At 37.8% G+C, this 16,460-nt stretch overlaps 2 protein-coding genes and 1 long non-coding RNA gene across 3 annotated transcripts; 2 read left to right on the plus strand and 1 right to left on the minus strand.

The window, feature by feature from the left end:
- The first annotated feature begins 6,971 nt into the window (after nt 1–6,971).
- On the plus strand, nt 6,972–7,942 carry LOC146666630 (uncharacterized). Its single transcript, XR_014912786.1, has 4 exons — nt 6,972–7,105; nt 7,359–7,597; nt 7,685–7,785; nt 7,878–7,942. It is a non-coding gene; the product is annotated as an uncharacterized LOC146666630 (long non-coding RNA).
- A 9-nt stretch (nt 7,943–7,951) lies between these two features.
- On the plus strand, nt 7,952–12,473 carry LOC146666631 (uncharacterized). The gene is made up of 8 exons (XM_085410989.1): nt 7,952–8,062; nt 8,552–8,746; nt 9,243–9,329; nt 10,016–10,269; nt 10,348–10,473; nt 11,373–11,513; nt 11,967–12,078; nt 12,256–12,473. The coding sequence occupies exons 2-8, from the start codon at nt 8,647–8,649 to the stop codon at nt 12,471–12,473; spliced, it is 1,038 nt and encodes a 345-aa protein (XP_085267115.1). The 5' UTR covers nt 7,952–8,062; nt 8,552–8,646.
- On the minus strand, nt 12,266–15,879 carry LOC146666632 (uncharacterized). The gene is made up of 6 exons (XM_085414745.1): nt 15,584–15,879; nt 14,551–14,684; nt 14,114–14,261; nt 13,754–14,002; nt 13,384–13,654; nt 12,266–13,033 (listed from the first exon to the last, which is right to left on the minus strand). Exons 1-6 carry the CDS (start codon nt 15,601–15,603, stop codon nt 12,833–12,835), a joined length of 1,023 nt encoding a protein of 340 aa, XP_085270871.1. The 5' UTR covers nt 15,604–15,879; the 3' UTR covers nt 12,266–12,832.
- Nucleotides 15,880–16,460: the final 581 nt, after the last annotated feature.

Genomic DNA, 16,460 nt, shown 5'->3' on the forward strand with positions numbered 1-16,460 from the left:
GATTTTCAATGTGCTCGTCCTAAGTGCTTTACACTTCAGCTACTGCCTTTATGCCTTCATAATCTCTGTTCTCCAGCTCATGATAATACTGGTCCATGTGTGGATTTGGTGATAGGTACGTCTTCGCCACAGCAGTCTCTATCAGCCTTTGGGCCTATTTTTATTATGTTTTATCAATCCCACCCTCCTTTGTCTTAAAACTGTCACACAATGACACATTTCCTTCTATTGGCTTCTCAAAAAACAGTGATGAGTCTTTGGGCCGGTCCCCTCAGACACGGGATGCAACAGCACCTGCAACTGCTACAGAGACTAACACAGAACAGATTAGAGTGCTCCATCTCGTCTAATGGATTGTCTGCCCCCTGAGTTTTCAGCTCCTCTGTTAGTGTAGTTAATCCCACCAATGCTCTTGTCATAGATCCATCAGGAGTAGTATTGCTAGGTATGACAGTTCAACAGCTAGATCTGAACATTTTACTTACTCTATTAGCATATCTAATGCCATTCTGTTTTGCCATGTTATCAGAGAGGTTGCTTGCAGCTGTTCTGAAAACCCCTCTACTGTGATTCAAGGATCTTTGTTGATTATAATGAGGTAATTTATCCAATCAACATTTTTATTAATAGTCACTGTAAAAGGCATAACAAGATAAGCTATGGCACATGTACCTTTCCACTCCGCAGGTAGTTTAGCGCACAGCTTCTTATTCCCACACAGCCACCAAATATCTGCTCTGCCAGTGGCATAGTTTAAAAACCAGCATCCCTTATAGAAATTGGCGTCAGAGGTTATGTTTATGGCAGTGTTGCACCACTCTAGCTTACCCAAGTTCCTACCTTCACCGGCCCTTGTGAAGGAAGTCTAGTTTCCAGACTACATGAGTGCATCAGGAGGGACTTGTGGTTTAACTGCAGGAAATAAATAGTGGTGAGTGTGACAAGCAGTGTCATTAGGCAGTGAGGAGTTTGGGAACAGCTGCAGAACATACTTTAGGCTTTTTGGGTTGTTATTTCTATTAAGTCTAAATGGCACATTGCCGAGGTGTGGTCTTGCTGGAACACAGGGCACACAGGCTGAAACCACAGATTGCTGGGCTGTCTAGAACATCCAATCTTGCTATACATTCTTATCAGAGTAACCAGTTTCTATTTCTAATACTTTCTCTGGATCTTGTTTTTATTTTGTTTTACCTGCCTCAGAGTTTTCTGTAGTGTGGTTAGTGGTTAGTTAGTAGTCATGTTTTGGTTAATGTCAGTAATCTGTGTATTTGTTTCTGAAGCTTCAGGGGCGAGATCAATACTGTTGCTACAGAAAAGAAACCGTTAGTTAAGTCTATCACTGAAAAGCATTCAGATTCTCCGGCACACAGGACAGTATTGTTTAGTGGTTGGAGGCCCTACACTGGCTGCCATCTGTGTGATGGGGGTGCTTTCTTTACAGGAAACAAAGGTGTATTGCACAGGGAATCTGGACACTCTCTTTTTAACCCTGCCTTCCTTAAACCTTCAACTATTGGTTTTATACCTTCTCTTATAAGCTTCTTTTTTTAGTGGGTACTGTCTTTGGTGAGGCCAATAAAATGCTTTGGGGTATGGCTTGAATGATTATTTTTACTGGTTCATTTGTATGGCCTAGGGTCCATTCAAATCAGATTGATTCAAATATACAGAAAGCAGCATTCAGGAAACCAAAAACCAAAAACTGGGTCATGTAAAAGCCAACGGTGAGGTAAATATGATGATTTGGTGAATTTGAGTAAATTAAATGAAGTCTGACGCGTGTCTTTCTCCCCAAGTTGTATGACTTAGTCTCAGTGTGTTTTTCTCATACTTCCTGTTTTATTCTGATAGTCACTTGTCCTGTGTGCATCATGTTCAGATTTGCTTCCCTGTCTCAATTAGATCATGTATATATAATGTCTGCATTTCCTCCTGCTCCTCATCGTTATTTTTCTCTAGCTGCGTGTTCCACCTGTTTGTATATCTGGGGCCCTGCCAGTGAAGTTACAGTGGTCCCTCGCTATAACGCGATTCATCTTTCACGGCCTTTGAGCAATTTTACATGCTTTTTGTGTGTGTGTTGTTTTTTTTTACAGTGCATTATATTCTGTGTCGTGATTGGCTGTAGACCATTGTCAATCAATCGGTCCTGTACAGTACAGAATGCGTAAAGCTTGTCAACTTTACATAAATCTTTGATCGCTAGCAGTGTGACTCTGAAGGGCTGTACTGTATGTTTGTAAGTTTTCTCCCCAACAAACACAACAATGTTGATGAAACGTTTTTCACAGTCAAAGGCATCTGTGGGTGCCTTTGGTTTCATTCTGTAATACTGGACTTATTTTTCTACCAAGGTTTGAACTTTGAGAGTTTGAGAGAGTCATGCCTGTCTGAGACAAGTGTATAAAGTGTGTAAAGTTGGCTACTTTGCAGATTTAACCTATCGCGGGTTATTTTTTAGAACGTAACTACCACGATAAACGAGCGACCACTGTATTCATATTTACCAGCAAAATAAAGCTGTTTTGAGCTCAGTCCTGTCTCTGAGTCTCCATATTGGGTCCGCAACTCTGCCTGCCATACACAGCATAACCTAACAGGTGATTTAACTTCCCATATTTCTGTCCGTCACTATGCTTTGAAGTCAGGGAAGGAAAAGACAAATTCATTTTCATTAACATCAAGTAATCCACTGATTTGATTTGATTTGATTTGGTATTTGCCTATAAATGGTTTGTTCTAAAAGAAACTGCTAATAGCTCAGGGCCAGAATCAGGATCATTTTATGATTAGTTTGCCAAAATATAATAAAATTTTCTTTTTTTATGCTGGTAACTATGTCCTATAGGAATAAAACTGCTTGCCACAATTTCACATTTCTGAATAAAAATGGCAAACAAAGCATTTACCTTAATTGTCTTCTGCCAGTATAATTTCACTCAACATGTATCTCTTTGAATGAAGCATATTTAACAGGGTAGATTTTACTTGCCTGTTTAATGAAGTGCTGCTGTTCAGCAGCTTTATGACTCCCTTCATATGTCGTGTCCACTGTAGTGTCCACTGTAGTGTCCACTGGTATACTTCAAGGTGGTTCTAGATCCCAAGCTGTTTGCTGAGTAGAGCCAAACCATATCTAGCTCAACCTCATGCACTAGCTCAGTTTCCTTCTGTGGTGGCAGATTTCTTTTCTCATGCATTAATCACATATTTTAATCATATCACTTTAGAATAGCAAGAGCACTCCTGTCACTTAGTTGTATGCATGTGCACTACAAGTGGGCCTTATGCTCCACACACACAGTGAGGCCATTGTAATGGGAGACATAAAACAGATAGTGAGACTCCTTCTACTTATCAGGGATTTAAATCCTTAGGTGATGGCTAAGCAGAAAACAAGGTCATAATTCTCTCTCTGAGGGAGAAGGTTTTAAGGATGGGACTGAAGATATAGAGATGTTGTTTGTTTGAGAGTGTTCTGGAAAGGTATAAAAGAGTCCAGGGCGGTGTCCATCCTCATAAAAATGTTTGGCGTTTGATCTGAACGATTTCTCCACATTGCAATGTGTTAAAAGTAAAAAATAAAGTATACATTATTATTATTATTATTATTATTATTATTATTATTATTATTATTATTATTATTATTATTACATTAATACATTACTTGTCAGTTGCAGGTTATTGTTAAAATTTCCACAACACTTCCTCGCCAGAAAGGTGTAGTTCCATGTCTCAAGAGCTAATTTCAGCAGCCAAGGATTGGATCACCAGGGCTACTACCTTTGACTGCCGCCTGACTCACAATTTTGTAAACCAGTTTTACACTGTGTGTATGTCATTAATGCTTTTTATAACAAGATGTTTCTGCTAGGGATAAATATAAATAAACACAAATAATTAACTGAATCGTCAGAAACCTTGAAAGCTTTTTAGAGTGACTAGAGATTTGAGACTTTGAGATTCATCATGTGAAGCTACCTGCTGTGGTGACTCCTTGTGTGTAAGGGGTCAACCAAAAGTAACTTTTTCACTGTGACAGCACAATGATGTATTAGTTAGCACTTCACAGCAAGAAGGTTCTGAATTCAAAAAGTCTTTTTATGTAGACTTGGTTGCATGTTTTCCTTGTGCCTGTATGAATTATTTCCAGGTACTCTGACTTCCTCCTAGGAGCCGAAGGACACACATACTTGAATGTTTCACTCTTTGTCAGGAGTGCCATGCTGGTGACTTGTCCACACGGTGACTGCTATGATAGGCTCCAGCTCACTGACTGAAAGTGCAGATGTTTTGTTATAATGTAGATGACATTTTGTAAGGTATAGAAATTAGGGATGTCCGAGCTTAGTAGATTTGCCAAATAATCATTGCTATTGGCACCAGATGTACTAATACTAATCTAATTGTTTTACATTTTAATTGATACCCAATGTTTTTTTAAATAATTTTGTCCTAACCAGATGGAGCATGGCTGGTGAAAAAACAACTTAAATTCGTTAATCTTGGCCTGATCTTTTTATTGACATTGTTATTGCTAGTTCTTTTAAAGGCTAAAAAAATTTAGCTTTCTCTAAAAGTTGCATGGACTTTCCCTTAGCAACAGGGTGAAGAGTTCAGTCACTCAGGACGGACTCTGAGTAGAGTCAAAAGGAGCCAGTACAGGCAGACACCTCCAGGTTTGGCAAGGTGTCCCAACCAATCATGTCCTATTGTAGTGTAAAGCGCTTTGGGGTCCTTAGGGACTAAGTAAAGCGTTATACAAATACAGGCCATTTACCGTTGGCAGGAGGCCCTGGCACAGACCTGGGACTCACTGGAGAGAATATATCTAGCCTTCATGTTTCCCCAGATAATCTGAAGGAGGTGGCGAGGGCGGTCTGGGCTTCCCTGCTTAGGCTGCTGCCCCAACAACCCGAGTTCTGGTAAGCAGAAGAAAATGGATGGATGATTAATCATTTTGTAATATTAGATTTTGATCTTTTATTGAAGTGGATGTCATGAATTTTCAACCAGCGTGCATCGTTAATATTGCACAGCGCAACGCATCACACTTTTCAGTCGCAGTTTATTTGTTTTTCGGATGTTTATTTCAGGCATTTTTCTTTCACTGTAACACGTAATGTTAATGTTGTTAATGCATGATGCGAAGTGCCGTACAGTTAAATGGCATGATCCATTATTGAAGAATCCGATTAATGGTTTAAAATGCCTTTGTTTAGTGAGCTTTTGACATTAAATGGTTTTTGAATTTAGCTTGTCGGTTAGTCAAATTTATTTTAAAGAAATAAAAGCATGAATAATCATGAAGATGTCCAAAAATCTTTTGTATATATTTTGTATATATTTAGCTTGCATATTCTAGCATGCTAAAAAAAAAAAAAAGCAAAAGAAGGCCAAGGGAAAAGAAAAATGTAATTATTGCCTCAACAACAGCATTAGTCCTCAAGTCTTTAACAATTAAAATGTGTTTATTTTTCAGCTTGTACAGTTTTGTAGTTTATGATTAACAGCAGTAGAAGGACACTATATATCACAGAGATCGTCTAAATTATTGGTATATATGTCTTCTTTCACCTATCATAGTGATGTGCAAACGGGTGTAAAACTGCATCACCACAAACATGTGTTTGCTCACTCAGTTGATGATCAGACAGCCAAGACGTGGTTTGTGACACATCATACACAAGAAAAAGTACATTAAAACACAGAATATGATGATGAGTTTATCATGAGGCGAGCTGAAGGAGAAGTATATGGAACGCCAGGACTGCCATAATGAATTAATTAAATACACCATTAAATAATTAATTAAATGTGTCAATAATTAATTAAAATTGGAATTAATTAATTAAATAAATAGTTATGACACATGTAATTAATTAATTATTGACACATTTAATTAATTATTTATGTATTTCACATTTTAATTAATTATTGACACATTTAATTAATTAATTATTGACACATTTAATTAATTATTTATGTTTTTCACATTTTAATTAATTATTGACACATTTAATTAATTATTGACACATTTAATTAATTATTGACACATTTAATTAATTATTTAATGATATATTTATTTATTTCATTTTGGCAGTTCTGGCGCCTGGCTCTCATCATGAAATAATTTTATCTGTCAGCCTCACTCATCAAACTCAGGGGGCGGGGTTAACGCTCTCCCTGTGGCTTGTCTGACATCTGATTGGTTAAACTGTAAAGCAAGTCCAGACAGATCGATCCCTGATAATAGATTGATGTACTCCCAGTAAATCTCACTCCGATCCTTTAGGTGGTGATATTCATTTTTAACTTTGCTTGGATGCGCTATGCAGTTGGAAGCAAGAAGTTGCCGCCATAAAAATCAAGACACTTGACAATACTTGTGTACCTCAATTGATACATTGCACGACGTGTACGAGAAATGTCAAAAAGCTGTCCGGAGCTGCTGAGAGAAGCAGCGAATTTAATTGAAGAAGCTCTGAGGACAAATTCCCCAACTCCGTCAGCTCAGACACAGCAGATACCTGCGGCACCATTACATACACCTGTCCAAAGTAAGTAACGTCAGCCACGTGTTATACTAATTGATGACTTAGCACACAGTTAAATCTTAGCAATCAATATGAGCATCTAAATTTCAGTGGGCGGGGGTTGTGCACCTAGGTTTATGTGTGGTAGTTAGCTAATTATGCTTTGTGTGTGACTCACTTTCGTTGTGTGTGGATGGGGCATGAAACTAGATAGTCAGTAAAACGCCCTTATTTTGCAGCACCATGCCTGGTGCTGATGTGTAGCGTTAGTGACGTTTAAAATGATGCTAAGCTGAAAGTTCAGACTGTTGTAGCTGACTGGTGGTCTGTTCCGCTGGGATATTTTCTTTGTGTTGCAGCCGAGCTAGCAAGGCTCTTTGCTCCGTATAATGGTGGGAGTAGAAGAAATATGATAAGACGGTCAGCACAGAGCCTAGTACCTAGAAGAAGCTACACACATACGTTCTGTTGCTTGGCTGATCACAAGGCTAACAAAGTTCCAAGCATTCAGCTTAAAGCAGACCTCCATGCTGCAGGACTTGGAGAGCAAAAAGTGACATTTTCAGGTAAGTCTGATAGTAGAAATTTACCAGAGCCCAGTTTTGATTGTGGTTCACTGTAGGTTTTTTTGTTTGTTTGTTTTTTGTTTTTATAATTTTTAGCGTGAATGTGATAAATATTTTGTCATTTTAATTTAAATTGGACTTAAATTTCAACTGTGTGATTGTTATTTTGTGGCTATTAGATAGTACTGGCTTGTTTTCAAATATGTGGGTGTTTGATTGAATGGATATTATCTGTTTATTCTTTTAAATACAGGGAATGACAATGATCCCGAGACTGTAAGAACTAAACTGATGGAAGTGTTTCCAAAGCTCCAAGAAGGGGGAGGATTTGAGTTTCTAAAAATTACAGGATCTACTCGTAGTCGAAATCTTGCATTGCTTCAATGTCCCAGCACTGGATATACCATTGGGTATCTGAAAGACCCATCTGCAATGATTGGGCAGGCTACAATCTACATCCGTCCACTTCAACAGGACTTGCACTTTGATTGTGTACATAAATCTATATTGTCATCATTGTCATCAAATAAATAGCATTGTGGAATTTAAATTTATAAATGGATGTTTTTTATCTTTTAGGAGAGCTCAGGTCATGCCTCTGGTCCACTCATCTCCTGTATTACTTGTCAGAAGGAATTTTCCTTTTCTGAAATAAAAATGCACAGAGACAGCTGTGCTGGGTATGTACTAACAAAGACATATGTGTACTACATATTCATTTTACATTAGGAAAATGAGAGAGTATGACTATGTCAATTTTGTTAACTTCAAGGACATCCACGCAGGAATCACATAGAGAACGAGAGGGAGGCCATGTTGAAGAAAATGATAGAGAGCAAGCCACAGTCAGTGAAAGTGTGCCAGTTAGGCCTGAAACATCAGAAACCTCAGCTCAAAGTGCAGTAGTACCAGTAGTAACTGGTACTGAGGAGTTTGTTCACAAAGAACCTGACAATGGTCTGTGTAAACACATAGAGGTGCTATAAGTTTGCAAACAACTTACATTCATTCAGTAAAAAAAATATTACCTTTAATAAAATTACTTTAAAATAAGTAGTACTGCATGTAATCAACAATGTAATTCATGACTATTAATGTTAAAATACTTTCTTGGGTTCTTAATGTTGTTTGGAAACCCTGAAAGTGATGCTAGGGTAACTGAAACCAGGAATCAAACCTCATTCTGTGCAGAAATGGAATATTTAGAATATTTCTGGTAATATGTATTAGAAGATTGATTGGGTGAATGCGACTGTAGCATAAAGGCCTTTTAGTGTTTGTGGTAAAACACTATATAGGTACTAGGCCATTTGCCTTTTGGTGCTGCACTGAATGACATTTTTCAGGTGTTCTTCATCTTTGACTGTAAAGGAATGCATATCTGCATGTAACATGTTAAGAAGGTTTTTTCTATGTGTAATTTTTTCATTTATTTTTGCGGTCTAGATTGGGTGGTGATTAAAGATCCAGCTCATGCTGCCAAAGTTTTCAGAGAAAATCTACTTCGGGAACATGCATCTGGGACACCACTTCAGCTGAGGATGGATGTGAGGGACTCTGAGGAGGACAGAGACCGGGCACTTCTCTCATTCTATAAACGGCAACAAGAATGGGCATGTCCACTTCATTGTACCCTTGATGGTTAGTAATAGAAATCTATTGTGTTAAATAAATTAAATTAGTTAAATGTCTTTCAATGGAGTTGTCTTAGTGGCTTACTGATTTCATGTGGCTGAAATGCATCATACGATGAGCTCCGTTGGCCAATCATGCTAACTACAATGACAGTTATAGTGTTTTTACTCTATCACACAGAATTAGCCCTGTTACTGTGAAAAACTGAATTGAATATTAAAAAAATTTAATTTGTTACAGGTTAATAAGTTGGTTGTGAATGGGCCCAGTGGTCCTAAATAATATACCTTACCACTATTAATATAAATGTGTATTGTACAATACTCCTCTTTTTTTGTTTTCTGGCAGGGTCAGGATTCTAGGATTCCAACCAAAATAATATTGCTTTCTCTTTAAAAAAAAAAAAAAAACAATGTTTTTAATTAAATAGGTTTGGCAATAATACTCAGCCATTTTTTATTTTTTATTTTTGTACAGTGTAATCATCTGTATTTTATTTCAGGTGATGCTGCTGTTGGACAAGGGGTGATGCGGTACTTTGTGACAACAATAATATCCAAACTCCAGTTTGGATTCAGAGTAGATCTTGGTAAGTGTACCACTATTTTCATATGCTTTTGTTGTGGAATTTTTCCATTAAAGAAAGCCTGCAGACGAGCGGTGAGCGGTAGCTAACATTCTTTAATCCAAACACACAAAGAACAGACAACCAAGCTTGGTGGAGCCTGCATGTCCGCGGGACAGACGGTCAGCAGAGTCTCTCTGAGCCCAGCATGGCTCTCAGTTAAATACCTTTTTCAGGAACAAAAAGCAGTACACAGCTGTTTCACACCTTAAGGTTCACACTCCCTTGCTACCTCCCAGAGTCCTCGAAGAGACAAGACTCTTCCTGTGGAGTTGTCTGCTTCCCTAACTTCCTTACTAGACCCCCATCATTTGTCTTGCTGTATGAGTGTGAGACTTGTTAAAATCCAGTGGCACCAAGGCATTATACGATAAAATAATGTGATTAATACATAAGTAAAATAAATTCTATATACACGGTATTTCACCACTTTTAAATGTATTTTACTCTTATGTGGTGTTTGTGTCTGGATTTTTTTTTTTTTTTTTTTTAGAAATTAACTAAAGGATAATATTGGTATATATTATCATAATTACCTCACTCTCCTTGCTTTAAAGCTTGTGATAATTTTGAAAATCCAGTTTTACATAAAGCACTGGCAAATTTAAAAAAGTAAAATAAAGAAAACTCTGCTTTCTTGGTACTTCTAGGAGGAATGGGTCGAACACTGCTATTTGAGGGTGAACCGGACCATCTGGTCCCAGCAACATCAGAGGTACTTATCGAGAGCAGCCTCTTCCGGGTTGCAGGAAGGATGTTGGCCCACACCTTTTTGCATGATGGTCCCCGTGTCACAGGATTAAGTCCTGCAATAATTCACGTGCTGTTCAATGGTGACCCGGAATTGGCAACAATTGTTATAGAAGACTGTCCTGATCTGCACATCAGGAGTATCATACAAATGGTATGTAAAATTAAAAAAATTATTGAATTACAATCAGTGTGTGGACTACCACAATAACTTGTTTAATCTTAATTTTAGCTTGAACTCGAAGAACTTACTCAGGAACAGCAAGACACAGTCTCTGATCTTTCCCTGTCTTGGGATCTCCCAGCAGTAAATAAAACAAATAGGAGATGGCTGCATAACAAACTTCTAGTGCATGCGGTAGGTTCTTGCTGGTTAAGTATCAAAGACATTGTTGTAGTTGTTGAAATTAATAAGCAGACGGATTTGTATAGAGTAGCTTTTTATTCTACACTGGCAGGCAATGGTCATGTTTCCTTTTTTCCCCCCCCTTTTTATTAGTGCCGAAATTAGTTTTGTAAATATTTGGTTTTTAAGCACTAAAATTTACCATTCTCCCAGTCAAGTTGAAATTCTTCTTCTTTATTTTTTTTTTTCTTAAATCATGCACATATTTTTTTCATAACCAAAAGCTGACCTTGTCCTTCATACCTGGAAGTGTTGGCACTCACACCCTAATTCCACAAATGCGCGCACACAAGATGAAACTTCAAATACAGAAATCCCTTTACAAAATATCTTCAGGCTGTAGTATACTGACAGCAGTTAAAAAATTTACTGTATGTTTGTGTTTTTAAAATTCCCTTCTTAAAATAAACACATTCCAAATCACTACTTGATTTAGAAAGGGAATCCTCCCACTCACCCATCAGTTGTGCCTTCAGCAGAACAGTTATCTCAAGTCTGCATTACCACGTTTTGCACTTAAATAGGCATTAAAGACACATTGTAGTTAATGAAAAAAGTTACCTTAGCAATTTTTTTTATTTATTTATTTTTTTAATGCAGAATGTGGTTTGATGTTGGGAAAATAACAAAGCCCCCATAAAATATGTGTGTGTGAATTGAAGAGTATATTACTGTAAACTGTGCAAATTTATTATATTTGTCTTTGGTGTATACAGTCTACTACAGTGTAAATAGATATGGCAAAGCACGTCAGTGTGTCTTCATGTAAATTTCCTCTACCGTGCCAACTTGTGTAGAATTCAGGAGGATATTTGTTCTTATACTATGGCTTGTGTCTCTCTGCCTGGAAGGTTATTGGGAGAACCATGCGCCAACTCAAACAGCTGAGAAAGGGAATCAAGGATGTCATGGTATGGTCCCTGCTAACGAGTAGGCCAGATGTTGTCCCGCTTCTTTTCCCACGAATGGCAGAAATGCAGTTCACACCACAGGTAAACCAGTTCTTTCTCATCACTGATAAGAGCGGTCCCCAACCTTTTTTGCACCATGGAATGGTTTATGTCCGACAGTATTTTTAGAGACCAGCCTTAAATCTGTAGTGGATTAATACAAGAAAATAAAACCAGTACCACTAACAAAAAAAGATGTATTCATAGCACACGGGTAAAGAACCAAGGATACCGAGTTAACGATAAAAACCCTGAAAACCATAAATTTCACACCTGAGCATCAACTCTCACAGCCCTGTACCTCATGACTCACCGACCGTTCCGTGGCCCAGGGGTTGGGGACCAGTGATTTATGAGACCTTATTTATAAATGTATTTGATGAACTTTCCATGAAATAATATACTGAAGTTGGTGTTTCCTATTAATAAAAATGGTAAAATATATTCTTTTCACCAGTACTTTAGACTAAGTTGTCCTCTTCCATGTTCTATCAGATGGTAATAGACAAAATCACATGGCCAGCTCAGGATAGTGATGAAGATGAGGAATTTGATGTTGAGTCCATGTGCCGCATCACTGGATTTCTACGGATCTTCATTGAAACTGGTATAGGCACCTTTTTTTTTTTCCTTTTTTTAAATAAAGCTATTGCTCATATTGCAAATGCTTGATAATAAGCATTTAAAGTTATAATGTATGAAATTCATAATTTCACTGTATATTCTCTGCAGCATGATGAACAATTAACTAAATGTTTTCTTAACTCCATTTCTGACTTTCTAGCTTCATCAAGTAGACTGGCCCAACTGATGAAATTCTGGGTTGGCTGGGAGATGCTTCCTCCTGAACTCAATGTGGAGATCTCTGGTGGCACCTTTCCGACAGCGTCTACTTGTTTTGAAACGCTAAAGCTGCCAGCTCATTTCCAGACATACCAAGACTTCGAGGAAGCACTTATTTCTGCAATAAATAGTGCACACACAGGTTTTGGACTGGTTTAAGATTTTTCAGGCTGAAATTTCGCCATAGTTCAAACAGAAAGCAACCAAAGGCGAATGAAACACATGTTTAATGGTTCACATTTTTCTAAAAAGCAATTTTACATTTTGATATAAAATGGGAGAGACAGCAGTTCTGCATCCCAAGCTGTCATGTCTTTTTTTTTTTTTTTTTTTTTCCCACAATTACAATAAAACAAATTATAATTTTGTTAACCAAAAAATTATGTGACAAATGTCATGATGGGGGAAAAACTTGAAAGAAAGAAAGGAACTTGTAAGATTATGTGAGGGGAAGCAAATTGTTTTACATTGCATGTCTGTTTGTTTTAGCATGCTAAATAAAAAGCTTGGATTGTATATCAGTCTCCTATGGTTCTTGACAGAATTTGGACGGTCTCCAAGTAAGATCCGATTGCATCTGTCAATGAAACTCCTGGAACTGGCAAAGTAGCAAGCTCTTCATCTGATAGCTCACGGCCCAGCTGAATGTCAGGTACTGATGTAGCGCCTCCATGGTTAGTGTGAGGCCCGTTCCAGTCAATCCCGTAGTCTTCAGAAACCTGAACGTGGAATAATCTTTAGTGTTGTAGTTACAACTACTTTAATAATGCTTTAGGTCATTGCACAACCTATTTGGGACTTTTTTTTGGTCCGCATGTTGGTGAGTATTTAAATAATATGTTAACAATCAAATACTATAAAACAGTACAATTGTGCATAGGCTAGAAAAATGTACATGCGACAAAGAAATCTTAGCTCAAAACGTTGGAGAGCTTAGGTTTGAATCGCTGACTATCACCTTTTAGCACATGGGTTTTCTCCCCTAGTCAAAAACTAAACAGTATGTAGCAGGGTTTTGTTTTTGTTTTTTGTTTTTTTTAACTTTGTTAAAAGGCGGTTGTTCTCTAACCTCTGAAGGATCCTCCACGGGGCCTTGGTCTCTGTATCTTATCCAGAGTTGCTGTGGTGACTGATTCCGTTCAGTTCTAAGACCATGACTGTTCCATGCATCTTGGAAAGAGTCTAGGTTGCTCTGTATGTGTGGACGGAAAACTCGGTGCAAGGCGTACAGATGGATTTCACTGTCTGGATTAAGTGTTCCCTGATGTTCCAGTGAAGTGAACAGCTGATAGAAAAGGTCTAGGGCATGCTCGTAGACATCTCTCCACATCCTCTCTATTCTGTGATTAAAATAAAATTGAAAATTTTTATGTGATGTAATTTTCATAAAGCATTACACTGGTAGAGTCTATAACACAGCAACAAAACATGTTATTTACCGCTGATTGTGGACACTTCGGCCTGTGATGTGAGAGTTCCTGTTGGTGCCTCTGCTCCTGATCATGAATTCAGCTACATCGGCATTCTCCCCACCTTTATCAGACCGAACCCTTGATGGCAGTCCGTACTGCTCAACAGCAGCAATAAAGCTCTCCAAGACTGTTCTAGCTCTGTTGTTGCCAGCCACTGTCAAGTAGACAATTAGTCGACTGAATCCATCCGTGCCACCATGGACAACAAATCTCCATCTGTGAGACAATATGTAAAACACACACACAAAAAAAACAACCTTTTTGTAGAACAATTATTTAAAATATCTATAATATGGTTAATGATTCCTATGTCAATACCACTGATACCTTATTAGCTTATGGTTGCCGTCAATGTGCCATAAGGAGTTTGGACCTGGAACAGAATACTGCCGTCGTCTTAATACATGCAGCCGTAGACGTCTGATGTTCACTCCTTCTGCATCGACTCTGCGTAAAGACTCCCGCAGTCTTGAGACTGAGAGGTGGGCAAAAATAACCACAAACTAACTGGCCACTTCATTAGAAATACCTATATTAACCACCTGACCAATATTGTAAAAATATCTACCAGTAGAATTTCAAATATTCATCAGTTAGTGATACTGTCATGGTCACTTTTGAGGAAAGAGTGTCAGTATAATAAACTGCATAACAAATCATGGTGCTTAGGAAAGGATACATACACAATCATGAGCTTAACTTTAGCTTGGCTCACTAACAGATCACTTATTCATAAATTTCAATAACAGGCTTATTATACTCACCAGGGACACGCACACCTCTTGCATTCAGAAATCCATGCATTAGCTTGTAGCCGGTGTTTGGATGGCTTCTGTGGACTTCATTTACAATACGATCCAACTCCTCATCAGTAACAGATGAATAGAGGTCTGTCTTTCTACACAGATGAAAAACACTGAGTAATGTTGGAGTTTACGAAATATTATCTTAGACTGGTCGACAATCAGGTCTATAAGTGATGACCTGATGAATCCTGCTTCCACGCTCAAACTGCTCTGTGTTTTTTAAGGCTGTTGTGCTTTTAACACGTTTTAATGCTTTGCATCTTGGTCTATCTAATCTCAACAAGCCCCTAAAAACAGTTAGTGATCACTGTCGGCCTCTCTAGGGTTTCATTACCACTGTTGATTTTAAAAACCAGTTTTTAAAACCTGGGTGTAACTGCAGCCCAGCCCATGCAGCAGTATATTAATGACTAACCTATATTAATGACTGGGTGGATTATCTCGATTGTTCTCCTGACTGAAGTTTTGTCCATTTACAGCAGGGGTCTCGAAGTCCGGGCCTTGAGGGCCGATGTCGTGCAGGTTTAAATGTGTCCTTGACCAAAACACAGCTGATTTAAATGGCTAAATTACCTCCTCAACATGTCTTGAAGTTCTTCAGAGGCCTGGTAATGACCTAATTATTTGATACAGGTCACTGTGTCTATGCTGTGTAGCTAGCGATCACATAGCACATCATTATATACCAACTAGCCCAACTTCATTAACCCCACAAAACGTTTATTTTCCTGTCTTCATTTATGTGAAGTGATAGCAGAGCTGTACATCTTAATTTGATTTAGAAAATCTCTTGGTGTGAACATGCAATATTATACTTAGATGGAAACTAGCTAGCTAACTTCCTGCTAACTTCTAACTTCGTTAAATTGCATAAATTCTGTTTTCATGGATGCCTGGATGTTAAACTTAATTGTTGCACCTGGTAAAGGAGCAACGCTGATAATTTTATTACAGAATTTAGACAGTTTTTCAATTCTCAGTGAGTAAATACCTTAAGCCGTTTTGTTCCATACGCCTCCTGATTGTCCTTTCAGACACTCCGAACCTCGTCGCAATTTCACTCGCTGTCAATCCACAGAGAACATGATGCTCGAAAACGTCAATCGGTATATCAAAAGCGGGGCGTCCCGTTCCGTGAGTTTGCCGCTGTTCCGCGATGCTTTGCTGGAGTACTTCATGTAAGTTTGCAGTCACTCTACCATCAATGTCTTGGTTGGAGAGTGCGGAAATAAGTCCAAGAATTTCAATAAATTCCTCAGTTTTATTTGTCACATGCTCCGGCTGAGCAATTCCTGCTTCAACATTATCTGCTAGGTCTAAAATATCTCTTACCAACTCGAGAGCGATTTCACGAAAATCCCCCATGACGGTAGCGATGTTTTGCATGGAGCCACTCCAGACCAAAGCAATGGTTTTGACTCGATCAGCGTTAACCCCGCCCCCTGAGTTTGATGGGTGAGGCTGACAGATAAAATTATTTCATGATGAGAGCCAGGCGCCAAGACTGCCAAAATGAAATAAATAAATATATCATTAAATAATTAATTAAATGTGTCAATAATTAATTAAATGTGTCAATAATTAATTAAATGTGTCAATAATTAATTAAAATGTGAAAAACATAAATAATTAATTAAATGTGTCAATAATTAATTAATTAAATGTGTCAATAATTAATTAAAATGTGAAATACATAAATAATTAATTAAATGTGTCAATAATTAATTAATTACATGTGTCATAACTATTTATTTAATTAATTAATTCCAATTTTAATTAATTATTGACACATTTAATTAATTATTTAATGGTGTATTTAATTAATTCATTATGGCAGTCCTGGCGTTCCATAGAAGTACAGCCTGCTG

Source organism: Rhamphochromis longiceps, linkage group LG7 (genome assembly GCF_057381845.1).
Source record: "Rhamphochromis longiceps isolate RC_006_pf linkage group LG7, R_longiceps_female_GT1.1, whole genome shotgun sequence".
In the NCBI taxonomy this organism is placed as follows: domain Eukaryota; kingdom Metazoa; phylum Chordata; class Actinopteri; order Cichliformes; family Cichlidae; genus Rhamphochromis; species Rhamphochromis longiceps.